Source organism: Protopterus annectens, chromosome 4.part0 (assembly GCF_019279795.1).
Source record: "Protopterus annectens isolate FY-2018-M chromosome 4.part0, PAN1.0, whole genome shotgun sequence".
Taxonomy (NCBI): Eukaryota; Metazoa; Chordata; order Ceratodontiformes; family Protopteridae; genus Protopterus; species Protopterus annectens.
Genome location: NC_056733.1, coordinates 1,294,815,622 through 1,294,831,176, shown reverse-complemented (window position 1 = coordinate 1,294,831,176; position 15,555 = coordinate 1,294,815,622). Strand labels below are relative to the sequence as shown.

The following is a 15,555-nucleotide window of genomic DNA, read 5'->3' as shown; positions in this document are numbered from 1 at the left end:
CATATCAGAAAAATATGAGGGAGATAAAATAAAAAAAAAAAACTTTTTAAAAATCTGGCTGCATAAAATACTAAATTTACCTAAATTTATGTATTCATTTATTTTGATGATTTAGAAAACAGACTGAGATGAAACAATATCAGAATATATGTCATACCAGAAAAATATGAGGGAGATAAAATAATTTTTTTTTAAAATCTGGCTGCATAAAATACTAAATTTACCTAAAAGTTTATCTTTTGGGATTGAAAGGGTACAGAGATCCTTGGTAACACCTTCAAAGAAGGAAAACTCACTGCCATATTCAATAATAGTTAAGTTTATGTTTAGCATGGAAAAATATCAAATATTAAAAGCAGCATGGTCCAGCTCACCTATTAAAATGGGTGGCCATTTAATCAGATTTTACAATGACTATTGCAGTAAAGTAATGAGTTAAAGGAAATCCTGCTTGCCACTGATTAAAGAGCAATATTAAAGCTAATTTAGTGTTTGCCTGAAAAGATCAAAATGCTTTTCCTGAAGGAATAAAAGTATTTGATGTACTGGAAGAGGCATCTTCATTTGTTAATAAAAATAAAATTCTTAACATCACAGAAGAAATGGATTAAATGCTGCATCCCTCAAGAGACGGAGTGAGCTGAATTCATGGAAAACTGCTTCTAAAGTTAAAAAGCTTAAAAACAAATGACATTCATTTTCTGATTGGAGACCTTTATTTTCTGAAACAATAGATATACCCTCTAAGTAAAGGGTTAATTTAGGAATTTAAGCTTCAAACCATATGTAAGTATGTATTTATGTTTTAAACTAAAGCATATTACATGACAGCGATATAAATATTTAGTCTAACCATATTTATAGTGAAAGACTTAGTATATTTTATTTGAACTAAACATATAAATGCATTTCTAAATATTAAGGAAATAATTTCTGTATGAGAATGACATTAAATTATAATGGAGAGAGCTGGTAACTTTAAGCCTACATAAGATAAGAATTTTATTTTATTTATTTTATTTTTGCTCACTATGTGCATTATAAGGTTAAATAAATTTCAGATCAAAGTAGTATGCTCATTAGAATTGTTAAAGTGTTGGCGATGGATGGTGTTTTGTTTGTTCTTTTATAACACATTCATTTCACAGTTCATTTATGAAGCAATTAGCACATAAAATGAGTTTGAGATTAAAAGAATGATTTAGTTGTATAAAACTACATGATTCTTACTTGCTTTGCTTCCTGCTTGTGTCTTGAGTTGTTTTGTTGAAGAGCCATGTCCTAGAAGAATTCAAAGTTCAATAATGATGTTTATGAAAGCAGGAAGTGACTGAATGGTGGTTACGACAATGAAAAGAAGATATTAGAACTTCTTATCAAGTGTATATTTGAGGAATCTGTGCAAAATAAAATTTACTTTTAAAAAATATTTATTTAGAAGTGAAGGACTGGAAACACAAAAGCTATAGTAATGTACATTGTACTGTCTCTGATATATAATTTGTTTACACTTCACTGAATGTTAATGGCTTATGCTGCAGTGTTATTAACCCCAACTGTATATATTAATGGGAAGGAGTAAAATTAGACATTTGTCACTGATTAAAATAGTCTAGGAAAATTAGGAAGTATGAGGAAACCAATGGAAGAGATTAGCAATGGCTGTGTGTAATGATCTGTCATTTTCACATGCTATAATTAAATACTAATCTCAGGATTTGAAATTCAGACCAGAGCAACAGTATATAATTGCTAAAGTCATACACCTAAATTAGACATTCTGTTATGTTTAGTCAGGATTGTATATAATATCTGAATTAATAAACAGAGTAAACACCTTATAAATAATATGCAAATGCACAAAGGAAGAAACATATTTTATGTAATATTAATAAAATAGTAATATTAGCAAGTTAAGAAGTATATACACATGCATTCTCTAATAATGTTACCTTAAGATTTCATTGAAGAGAAGTAAGAGTTGATGATTAAATAGCTCTTTGATGGTAGCTTTAGAAATTCAGATTATATAAAATAAGGTAGAATATCAGTGAACAAATAAGACAGAAAAATATATTTGGATAGTAAAATACATATAAGGAAGACATACATTACATACACCTGCATATGGCAGAAAAGTAAAAGATCTCATATAATTTTCACAGAAAATGACATAAAAAGATATTCTAAAATATGTTAAAAACTGAAATCTGAAATATGGTTACAAGAAATTTGAAGCTTTTTGCATACTGTACACCATTAGATTCACTAATCCATCCATACATTCTCAACCCCTTTTTCCCATTTTGCACATGGGGTCGAGATGTCACTTCAGCAGTGACAATCATCTCAAACCAAGGTTTACACCACTTGGTGGCTAGCCCCAGTGTTGGAGATTACTTGAAATTACTCATTTCATAAGTCAGAGCTGAAATTTGAGCTTTTTTTTTTGCTGATTCAATGCTTTCATTTTGATAGAAAAAGTAGATTTATCAAGATGTTTGAAACTTGGGAGGAGAATGTGGTTTGAAATGAACATAATGAAACCTGTAAATACACTATAGGCTGCAAATGATAATCCTTTCAAATTTAGCAATGCTTACTATTTTATGAATTAATCCAATGACTTATTTAGATATTTTGATATTTATCATATTGAGTGTTGTACAAATTTAAGGTACAGACAGTTGTACTTTTAAAATTAATTTAGAGCTTTTGTTAGAGTTATAAAATACATATATATCTTTCTGCATGATAAATGTACATATGCATTGACTTTCCTTTTGTATAATAGTCTGGTAAGCTTAGATTCCCTTTCACCTGTAAACTTTACAGATCTCTCTATCTTTTCATATCCCATTCTGTTCTACTTGTACATTTAAAGATTAGGTTATAATAATGTTAAATGAGCAAATAATTTAGAAATATGTAATAGCAGTACAATTATCTATTAAATAAATATATATGTATTACATTAGTTGTCAGATTATTTACTATTTGGGATTAAAAGAAGTGGATTATTAAACTTTTGGGCTCGGTGTGTCAAAAATTTGGAAAATGCCTATCATTACTCTGCTGGTGTGTCACCCACCCAACAAAAGAGAAACAATTCTTTGCATATTCATTTATTTAAAAAATACAGCCCGATCATGTGCTGCTGTGTATTATAAAAGTAAAAGAAAAATCAGTGACTTATAATAGGGAAAACGATATGTGCACTAATAATTGGGCTTAAAATAGTGCACCAAAAAATTACCCTACTTTTAATAGTAATTTTGAATTGAACTGAAAAAATATGGAACATATTATATTTTATTTGATTAACATCAATTAAAGACTTTTTGTTGCTGAGTTTTAATAGATAAGTGCAGTATCACATATTTATTGTATTTTTTCATTCAGTTTCTTTGGTAACTTGGATGTTGGTGAATGTTGGTGTGTCACCCAAAATGCCATAGCGTGTCACCTTTGACATGCATGTCATAGGTTTGCCATCACTGTTTTAAGTAGTAATAGGGAGAAAAAAAACAGTTTCAAATGCCAAAATATACAACTAAGCTAGTAGTCTCTTTAAGCTTTTAACTTTTACATTAATTATTTGTAAGTCATGGTATAGTTTTTGATGAAATTTTAGGTTTTGGTTTATTTACTTATTCATTTATTTATTTTACATTTGTTTAATGGGAAAGTCCAACTGGACACTAGTCCTTTTTCAGTGAAGGCCCAGGGAGAAATGCTTTACATATTACAAGACAAGATTTAACTTAGTACAAGTTGTAGTTATAGAAGAAAAACATTTACATTTTCATTTACAAGAAGCCATTCATGGTACAAATTTTTAGTTAAAACCCAAGATATAGAAAAATAGGTAAGCTTACATTGATTATACCAGACACCATTGGTTATAGAAAGTATATTTGGAGATGCCATGAAACATAGAGCAAGAAATTTAGTGTGGAAGGAAGACTAGGATATACATAGTAAGAAGAAGGAGACTAGTAAGCTGAAAGAAAAAGGGTTAACTACCTGACCATATGGGTGTGGGAGTTTAGTATGAATGAGCATTAGTAAGGTGGAGGTAATCTAGCCTGGTGAGTTACAATTGCAGGTCCACTTGACTTGGAAGTGTGTTTTTAGACATTTTTTGAACTGGGTGAAGGAAGTGGTGGCAATTATATTTGTGGGCAGAGTGTTCCATTTTTTGGTTATATAGTTTTAGTAGACAGAAGCACCTGCAGAGTTGTTGGCTAAAGTGACTTGTAGCAGACGTTTGTTATTGGAAAGTAGGACCCTAGTACTGGAGTAAGGCTGTATTAGGTTTTGTAATGATGGGGTTTTCTCAGGGTAATAAAGTATTTTTTGGGTTAGTATAAGTTGGTTGTAAAGAAGAAGTTGAGGAAGTTCAAGCCAGTTGAGTTTTTGAGGGCTGAGCAGTGATGAGTGAGATGTGAGGCATTGGTGGCAGACTTTGCTGTTTTGTTATAGCAAACCTCAAGCTTAGATATATCTGATTTTCTGAGGTTGGTGAGGATAGGGGAGGCATATAGGAGTGTGGACAGGAGATAGATTTGTGCTATTTTGGCCTTGGTGCTGTTTGTAAGGAATTGTTTGTTTCTATATAGCCTCCCTAATTTTTTGTGAACTTTCTTAACAGTGATTGAAATGTGAGTGTCAAACCTCATGTTGTGGTCTAACTCAACTCCAAGAAGTTTAGTGTGATTGACAGGAAGGATAGTAGTGTTACTGTTTGATGTGAAAGTAAATGTGGGAGTATGAGTGGTGTTGGTTGGTTGGAAGATGAGAAGTTTGGTTTTATTAGGGTTTAGTATTAGATGAGAATTATTGAGCCATTCTTCTACAGAGAGGAAAGAGGCCTGTGTTTCACTTGTAGTTCTTGGAGCGAAGATGAGGAACAGATTAGTGTAGAGTCATCAGTGTATTGGATGACTGAAGCATGGAGAGTTGAAGTATGGAGTTATTAGTAAAGATAGAGAAAAGTAAGGGACCAAGTATGGAGCCTTGGGGAACACCTATTGTAACTGGTAATAGAAGAGACAGTTCTTGCAGCCATTGTACTGCTTGTTGTCTATTTGTTAAGTAACTCTGAAACCAGGTAAGGGTGGGTTTACTAAGATTTAGTTCAGAGATGGATATAATGAGTTTATTATGGTTAACTATGTCAAAACCCTTGGAGAGGTCAAGAAAGACAGCAGAAACATAGTTGCCATTATTTCTGTGAGTGTTAATTTCATGGTTGAATATCATAAGGGCTGTTGTGTTGCTGTGGTAAGGTCTAAAGCCATGTTGGGTATTGGTGAGAAGGCTGTGGTTGTTAAGGTAGTACATAATTTGTGTGTAGACACATTTCTCCAGTATTTTGGACAGAGGAGACAGTATAGCTATGGGGCGATAGTTTGTTAGCTCTTTGGAGTTACCACCTTTATGGATTGGAATGACATGAGACACTTTCCAGATTTCTGGGACTAGGCTTTCAGATATAGAACGGTTGATGAGAATGGATGCTGGGTATACTATGGCATCAGCAGCTAGTTTTAGGAAATTAACAGGGAGTTTGTCAGCAGCTAAAGTGGTAGGTTTTAATTTCCTGAGGAGCTTTCTGATTATGTCCGTAGGAATGGGGTGAAAGTTAAAGCCATTATTATTAGTATGGAGTTCAGTTGGTAGGTTTGAGGATGAACAGTTCTGAGAGTTTGCAAGTGTGAGGATAGATTCAGTGAAGAATTTGTTAAATAGGGAGGAAACAATAATTGAAGTAGCTGTTAGGGTTGGAGGGTGAGTTCCTGATTTTTCAGGGTGGAGAATATTGTTAATTGCTGACCAAAATTTTTTAGGATTGTTTTGATATCTAGATTGGATATCGTGGAAGTAACTAGCTTTGTCTGTTTTGACACATTTCTTTGATTTGTTATGGAGTTCAAGAAAAACCTGTTTGTCTATAGGTGCCCCAGTTTTGTGCCAAAGGGCCCAGGCTTTATCTCTGGATTTTAGCATAGCTCTAGTGTCTTTGCTCATCCAAGAGGTATGATTAGATTTAGTTCTGATAGTTCAAGGGGGAGCCAAGGAATCTAGGACATGTAGGAAGGTAGAGTTGAAGTATCGTACCCCTTCATCTAGTATTTGAGAAGACACCAGTTGCAGAATTTGAGCGTATTAATAAAACTCGTATTGAAGTTGTTTTTTGCTTCTTATTGTTTGGTAGTTAGTGGGCTTTACCTGATATGCATGATATCTAATTGCAAATGTGGGTAGGTGGTCACTCTGGCTGTCAGGGAGACAGCCTGCTTGGCATATAAGGGATGGTCTGTTTGTGAGAATCCAGTCAAGTACTGACAGTCTGTTTGCTGACTTGTCAATGCTTGTAGGAGACTGGATGAGCTGGAAAATCCATGGAGGTTGGAGAAGTTGGTGGGACAAATGGAGTTACAGGTTAGCCAATCAATGTTAAAGTCCCCCAATATGATGATTTCAAGTTGGAGGACATCAGATGCCCAATTGAGTAGGATCTCCAGTGTAGTTATGTTGTTGCTAGGTGGTATATAGCAACCAATTATGACTATACTTTTTTAGAGTTGATTATTAATTTTGCAAGCAAAATTTCTGCATTGGCTAAGGGTGGTGTGCTTATATCCAGGTTATCCACATTTAATTGATTTTTAAACATCAAGGCTACACCACCTTCCTTTTTAGCTCTCCGATCATTAAGTAGGATATTATAGCCTGGGGCAAGAATTTCATTGTTGGAGACATCAGGTTTTAGACAAGTTTCAGTTAGTAATAGGAGGTCAGGGGAGTACAGGGAGAAAGTAGCATGTAGATCATGGACTTTTTTGGTAATGCTTCTGATGTTCATATTAAGTATCACTAGGTCATCAGCTTGTCTAGGAATGCTGAGTATATTGGGAGAGTGATTTTTATTACATATGTTGGAGTTTCTATAAATTGGGCTGGGGTTAGGGTGAATGTCTCCACTGAGCAATAGTCTTGCTGTGATATTAGTTTTAGTTTTGATGAGTTTATTTATGTACTTATATTTGGTGGATAGTTTGTTGGCATGATGGGAGGTAAGGATTGGTTTGAGGGTGTGGGGAAAGATGTGTGTATGTAGGTTAGTTGGGTATTGGTGGGGGGGAGGTGTAGATAGCATGGAGTAAGTGGTAGAAGTGCCATGGTGAGTTAATGCTTGGAGCAGAATGTTGTGGTAGGAGGTACTGTGTGCAAGTAATAAGAGGACTGTTAGTAGTATTGGTTGTGTGTAAGTACATAAGTGGGAATTTTAAAAAGGGAGGTAGGTGTAGTAGATAAGTGATCTAAATGTGCTTATAGAGATTTGGGTTTGGTTAAGAAATTTGTTAGTAAAGGTATTATGGTAGAAATGCTACAGGTTGTGTTAGTATGGTTATTGTGTAGGTGGAAAGCATGGAGTAATAGCTAGAGTAATTAAGTAGGTGTGGTATGTGATGCCATTATAGTGTGATGAGATAGTTGGTGGCTGGCAGTGATGGGTGTAGTGTAAAGTGGTTGGATGGAGTGGAGAAAGGGGAGTGGTCCATAGACTACAAATCTGAGGAAAGTTGCGGTGGGTGAGAATGTGGGTAGGGTAGGGGAGCGGAGTGAGCCCGAGTGGAGTGAGGGCGAATGGAGTGGATTGAGTCAAAGAAGCAACTTAGCAGTATGTATTGGCTTGGGTGGAGAAATAGTTGTGAAAGACCAATTATTGAACAAGGAATTTGCAGCCCTGCGAAGTGTGAGCCAAAGAAGCAGCTTAGCAGTAAACCCAAAGAAAACAATCTGGAAAACCCTCAGGGTCAGTTTTTGTGTATTAAATCACCATAAATTGCACTGAATCAGCTAGGTTTTCATTAATGGTAAGGGCTAATAAATGTAGTTAAGTTCTTTCTATTTAGAACAAGTCTCTGCACATATACTAGCAGCTTTTGGAGAAAGAGGGACTAGAATAATGCATACAGGTAGCAGGGTGGGTGTGGAACCAGTCCAGGAGTGTTTGAACACCTTTAATAGTGATATGCAGTAACAGAACAGCTACTTACTTTACACTGATGAGAGATAATGTGTGCATTAGTTAGTTGACATGCTGTTGGTCAGCTGGGATGGTCTGTGGTGGGTTTGAGCTGGTAGGTCACACTTCAACCTTGTAGGGGACCAAGCGAGGATAGAAGCAGAAGGTATATAAGAGAGAGGTAAGAACTCCTGACATGGGAGAGTAGAAAGCTTATAAATAATCAGTATGAAATCCAGCAACACTGCAGAACATAATTCAAACAATATGAAATACAGCAACACTGCAGAACATAACATTTCAGACTGTGCCTTTACAATATGTACCCAAGTAACTAGAACTAAGTACAAAGTATACACGTGTTAAGTCTCCCAAAACCTAATGGCCAATACAAACAGCAATAATACATCATTTTTTCTACTGCACAGGCAGAATTACTGTGGCACTACAAGATTAGAAAACAGCTGAAATTGCTGCTACAGCCATAAGTTCATTAGCAAATCTAACACAGGCAAAGGATTTTGTAAAACAGCCATGTCCTAAGCAATGAGTGCACTACAGATGGCTTGTTAGTAATGCTCCCTCAGAGTAGGGTTTGTGATTGGCTTTTGATTTACCAACAATATTATTTCAAATTAAGCCCCTTTCATTACAGACAACAGTGGCATTTATACAGTTCACACAGTTATTCCATCCTATCTGTTAGCAATGAGGTGTATAACATTCCTGTCCTAGCAGTTCCGCTATAATATATAACAGCAATAGTTACAAGTAGGTAGAGCTCTGTTGGAGAATATGGTTGGTAGAAAGTTTAGTAGTTTATATAGTCAGTAGACAAATTAGGAACTATTGTATGCATGGTAGGTTGTGTTTTATTAGCAATACATATAGTTCTAGATTTATTTCTGTTTCTGTTACATATAAGGTTTAGTAATTTAGTTCATAGAATGGAAGAATTCAAAAATAAATGTGGAAAGTTAAGATAGTGTTGGAAGAATAAATTAGAATTTTTTATACAACTGCATTAATATGGTGGATGGATGTATCATATTATCTCTTGTAAAATAAATCTTCTCAAATACATAGTATGGAGAGTTTTAATCTATTGCCTATGCATGTAAATGGATTAAATAATGGCAACAAAAAGGAAATCATTAATGATCTATTTAAAATTAAATAGAGAAGACATCATATTCCTTCATAAGATTCACTTGATAGCCAAAAATATTCAATATCTAAATAATTTGGCTATGAAATGTTATTATCTGCTTTTTTAACAAAAAGAGGAGAGGAACTGATATACATTGGAGAAAATATGCTATTAATGTCTAGGGTCATGGATTCCATTAATGATCCCAAAGGAATGTATACATTTGTAGTAATTAAATATAATAGCAAACTCTCTACACTAGCTAACTTTTATTGGTTCACTGCAATAGGTGCAAGAGTGGCTAAAGATCAGTTAAACTTATTACAAAATCATTGGAAGGGTAGACTAATTTCAGCTGGAGAGTTTAACTGCATATCTAGTATGGAAGATACAAGCGAACAGAAGAAAGCTAAGATTCTAGCATCAGCTAAAGCACTAAACAGATGGCTTAGTAATAATAATCTAGTTGCTTTAATAGTAAAAGCAGAAGATAAGTAATTGCTTTTCATCTATTACTCTTATGCACATGTGATGCAAACAAGAATTGAAAGGATTTATGCTTCTACAGATTTGCCCTATAAAGATAATTAATTTAAAACTATTCTTTGTCCTTTATCTGACCATAATGCACTAAGCATTATTATATCAATAGGTCTAAGGAACTTTCAGATTATTTATAGACTTCCAGTATATATGATAAAATTAAAAGATTTTAAGAGCTACCTTAAGGAACAAATTGAGAATTTCCTATCTCTGAATGATGATGGTCAGGTTAGTAAAGTTATACTATGGGATTCCTTAATGATTCCTTAAAAATGCATTTTAAGGATAGAATAGGAAGATGGTCTAGTAATAGCAGGATAAATAATTATTAGAAATACAAGATGATATATGTATACGTTTAAATTTTGATATACCAAAATTCCAAACTTCAGAATCCTGAGACCACAATGATGAATGCCTTATTTCCCGAATGTTGACAATATAGAAACTGGAAATGTCGAAAGTAAGGTAAGTGTTGTGTAGTATACTGTGAAATGGTATGGTATCTTTCTAAGGTGATGGATTTCTTTACTGAAAATGTATGGCAGCTGTTAAGATCAGAGGTAGTTGTCTGCTGGGTTTATGGGCAGTTGTATGAGGTTTGGAATGCTCATTCTACTTACTGCAATGGAAGGGTAAGTGTGCTATGTGGACTGGACATAGATAAGAATATATTGCTGGTGTATGAGTTATTTTTAAGTGTTAGTATACATTTGCAGCCATACAGCATGGAAGAGTATGTATGCCATCCTCTTTGCTATATTGTGGTTTTGGAGTTGATATATTTAATTAGCAGGGGGTGTTGGGTGCATAGAGGTGCTTGCCCCCCACTTAACGTACAGAAGCATATAGTTGTTTATTGTATTGTGTAGTAGTGTAGGATAGATATGTTAGGTTTTGCTTGTTGAATTTCAATATTTTGGGTATCAATGTTATGAAGATTCGAGATATAGGAGTTTAGGCATTGTGGTCTCAAGATTCTGAATTTTGTGATTTTGGCATTTTGATATTTGAAAGAAAATATATATATATATATATATATATATATATATATATATATATATATATATAGTGATGTTTGAACAACAAATTAGATAATACTAAAGTCATTATATGGCTCTAGAAAAATTAAAATTGCACAGTTATGCGATGCCTCCAAAAAATCTTTACAGATTTATTTATTTTATTTTTGTATTTATTATTTATTTGCATTTGTTTACTGGGAGGTCAATTGGGTCAAGCTGAGTCTGTTTTCAGTAGATACCCAGGGAGAAAAGCTCCAAAAAACAAAACACGATAAAGCTACAGAATCAAAATACAGAAATCAAGCAGTGATGGTATAGAACACTACATTACAGAATAGGTGATAATAGAAGTAAGATGTTAAGAAAAAGGCACAAATCAATAACATCCCAAATCCTCACAATAATAAGCTTACTTCAGACATAGAGGAAATACTTAATATTTTTAAAAAATCCATAAGGATCTTAATAAAGATAAAAATAATAATCCTGATGATTGCAAAATTGATAAGTATTGAAAGAAAAATGTTACTAATAATCTTAATGATCAGGAATAAACCTATTACCCTAACAGAAGTTAAAGAACTTTTTAAAAAAGGTAAAAATGACAAAGGTTCAGGATTACATGGTTTAAGTATGGTATTATATAGTCTGTTCTGTTAAATATTTTTGAAATACTGAGTAAAGTTTTCAGAATAATTGTTTGGGAGAGGACAGAAGATGAGTGTCCTGGTGCAGTGCAGTCTTGGCAGCTGCATTGTGCTTTTGATGAGCAAGAGGAAGGGAACTCTATCTGGCTGAAACCATATGACATCATGTATCATGTATCTGGTGCCAGCCCCGCCCCATTCTCCCAAATGCTGAATGATCTACAACCTGCCTGACGATAGTGGCATCCTCCTGGCCACTGGGCAGTGTCCCAGTTGTAAACAGAAGCCCACGCCCTTCCTCCTAGAATAGACAGCCTGACAAGTCATTCATTTCCATATCCTTGCCTGGCTTCTCCTGTTCCCATGTTGCTAACTGAACTTGGATCTTATGAACTTCAATTAGGAATTCAAGGATCCATCCCTCCATGCCATGGAGTTAGAATGTATGCTTTAATATTATATAAATGTCATCCTATAAATAAACTTCACCATTTCATTTAGCACATTTTCAGTTCCTTGAATGCAACATGGATAAACAGTTTGCCAGAGGTGTATATATATATATATATATGTACTGCAAAACTACCATAGGTACATGGGTATTTCAGAAGTGCTTCAAAAATCTTTCAATGTGTTTGTCATTAGGTAGCCATTCTAATTTAGTTGAAGAATATCACCATTATTTAGTTGAATACCTCAAAAAATGCCCAAACTCCAGCCTCATTTGTGTATTGTCCAGCAGCGGCAGAACCAGATGCCGGGGCAGCAATGCCGCTCTTAGAAGATGAAAGCCTGAATGTACGACCATGTGTGGCCACTCCCATAATAAGCTTTTCAGCAGGGATTCCATTATTCCTCCAGTATGTCATGGCATAATTCTACATTGGAAATACAGAAAGTTATTTAAAACTACAGATGATAAATAACTCAAGCAGTTATGCTCTGAATCATTACTACAATACATCTATTATCAACAGAGTATATCCTAACAATTAGTTTAGGATGTCATATATAAAAGTAAGTCACATTAAAAAAAAAACAAGAAAAAACTGTAGCATCTAGTTAAGGTATATCAGTCTTCCAAATGTAAAACAGTACCTCTCAAAATATGGTTGAAACCAACAAAATGTGGAATATCTAGAAACATCTTTAACTAGGAGGCTTACTGCGTACTTAAAGTGTTTTGCTTTTCTTAACGAAAGGTGTGTTAATGCAGCAGTACGAGTTGGTTTTATTTATAACATTTTTTTGTGTAAAAATCTTAACACTCAGGCTGAGCTTCATAGATATGCTGTGTAATATGCATCAAAACAGCCATGCATTGGCAAGTTGTGGTTCACAGTACCAACTAGTAATACAAAGTGGGAGGAAAATAGAGAGAGAATGAGTGTATGGAAAATATTGTATAATGGCATGCAAATGAAGGTGTGCATTCTAGTAAGTATATAATGAGGTGTAAATTTGTTGCTCTGCAACTTGGTCTCAATTCATAGATGTAATGTATAGATTGCATTGTTACTGTAAGAGCAAACAGCATGCTGGAAATTGCAGAGCTGCAATATGCAAAGATGCTAGGAAAAGCAGCATTTACTTTCTATAGTTGCCTCAGCCTCCATTAGGACAATGATGGAGAGGCAACTAAGAGATCAGGAGCTGACTGGCAGCTTTGGAGTGGCCAGGTATCATACTGGAGTTGGCTGACATGCATTCCCATTAATCAGTATTGGAAAGAATGAGTAAAATATTTATAAATTAGCAATGAGTATGCAGCTCTTTCTATACCAGCAACATGAAGATTTCAGAGACAAACAGGAGACATACTAGGTATATTACTGGCTTTGGCCTGTAGAATCGTTAGTGCATTCCTTGATACATTATTTGTACATGTGGGCATGCATATTTGTTACCCCAACTCACTTGAGGACAGAGCTACCGTTATGTGACATCACCCACTTCCCCTGAGTATAGGGTACTAGAGTCTGTAAACATGCTGTAATAAAGGTCCCACCTAGTTTCCACAGACAGCGCTAAGTCACTAGGAAGATCTTCCATTCTCTAAACTTCCAGGTTGATAGTGACTAATAAACATTGTGTTTTGCATAGCACCATGCACTTCCCATAATTCACCCATCTGGCATAGAAGTCATCTACATTATTACTTCTTCATTCATCATCATCATCATCATCATCATCATCATCTTTCGGCTGTTCCCGTTAGGGGTCGCCACAGTGGATCATCTGTTTCCATTTCTTCCTGTCCGCTGCATCTTGCTCTGTCACACCAACCACCTGCATGTCCTCTCTCACCACATCCATAAACCTTATCTTAGGCCTTCCTCTTTTCCTGTTACCTGGTAGCTTCATCCTTAGCATCTTTTTCCCAATATACTCAGCATCCCTCCTCAGCACATGTCCAAACCAATGTAATCTTGCCTCTCTGGCTTTGTCTCCAAACCTTCCAACCTGGGCTGACCCTCTAATATACTTATTCCTAATCCTGTCCACCCTCGTCACACCCAGTGTAAATCTTACCATCTTTAACTCTGCCACATCCAGCTCTAATTTCTGCCTTTTTGTCAATGCCACTGTCTCCAACCCATATAACACAGCTAGTCTCACTATCCTCTTGTAGACCTTCCCTTTCACTCTTACTGGTACTCGTCTGTCACAAATCACTTCTGACACTCTTCTCCATCCACTCCATCCTGCCTGCACTCTCTTCTTCACCTCTTTTCCACACTCACCATTACTCTGAACTATTGAGCCCAAATATTTAAACTCATCCACCTTCGCCATCTCTACTCCTTGCATCTTCACAATTCCTCTATCCTCCCTCTCATTCACACACATATATTCTGTCTTAGTCCTGCTGACCTTCATTCCTCTTCTCTCTAGGGCATATCTCCATCTCTCCAGGGTCTCCTCCACCTGTTCCCTACTCTCACTACAGATCACAATGTCATCTGCAAACATCATAGTCCACAAAGACTCCTGTCTGATCATTACTTCTTACATAGTGAAAATCCACATAGCCATTTAGTTGGTAAGTGCAGTTATTGTGGTAATCTGAGCAATACATAGCCATATATACTATGTATGCATGCCACCCCCCATGTTTGTCTTGTGTTTCAAGTGGTACAGGATACCCACTGGAATCCTGGTTGATGATGAATGTAAGGAACCCACACAGCATTACTAAAACTGAATATAACACAACCCACATGCAACCACAGAACATGATAGAGTGTGTGTCTGGTCTCCTGAAAGCACAGTTATGATGCTTAAATATGTCTTGGGCACTGGGCATGCCCCTTTTTCATCATGGAAGGTATATGAATCATGCTGCAGTTTGTGTAATATGACTATAGGAAAGCATGCAGGCCATCCATTCATCCATCTCAGGAGGCTCCAGACCCTCTGCAGTAGCAGCACTTGCAAAAGCCACCACACCAACATCCTGCAGTGATGATAGTGAACAGTTGATGCACCACATCCTCTCAGCCTGAATGGTATAAGTGTGTGACACTGATAAGATATTGCAAGTGTAATTTTAAACCGTGCTGTTACTGTCATTTAGTGCAATGTGCCTAATATACCAGGAAATAATAGATGGGCTATTGTGGAAGATTGTATCTCTGCTATGGGTGTTTGTGGTGACATATATATTCACATGGAAGTGGTGCATGTTTGTTTGTTAATTTATGTATGAATGTGATTACTTATGTTTTTATTTTCAAATCATACTTCATTGATTTTAAAGAAAAATGCAAAACAGGTAAGCAAACACAGCAATAATTAAACAATAATATAATATAATATAATATAATAACTAATAAAATGCAAATAAACTTAAGAAACTGTTAAATAATTCAACCTAATATAAATATATACAATAGCTTTAACAAAGAACTGAGATTACATTTTGAAAATTGGCAAATCTCACTAGAAAAGAAATGATGTGAAATAGTAAATATTTATTTTATTTTTGGCAGAAACTGTAATAAACACATTAACGGTTAAGAAGCAAAATATAATGTGAAGAGAAAGAAGGTGTATATAAAAAAAGAAAATTTCTATGCTAAAGATGGATTGGGGATAATATAAGTGAGATAGGATTTATCTAAATGTGTTTGTTTGTTTGTTTACTGCTGA

The 15,555-nt window shown here is 35.1% G+C and overlaps 1 protein-coding gene across 1 annotated transcript in view; it reads right to left on the bottom strand.

The window, feature by feature from the left end:
• Positions 1-15,555, bottom strand: part of LOC122800440 (acidic mammalian chitinase-like) — a 468,856-nt gene that overhangs the window by 31,767 nt on the left and 421,534 nt on the right. Inside the window, exon 7 of the mRNA XM_044069884.1 lies at positions 12,099-12,281. Coding sequence (XP_043925819.1) covers positions 12,099-12,281 — 183 coding nt within the window. The remainder of the gene's footprint in view (positions 1-12,098; positions 12,282-15,555) is intronic.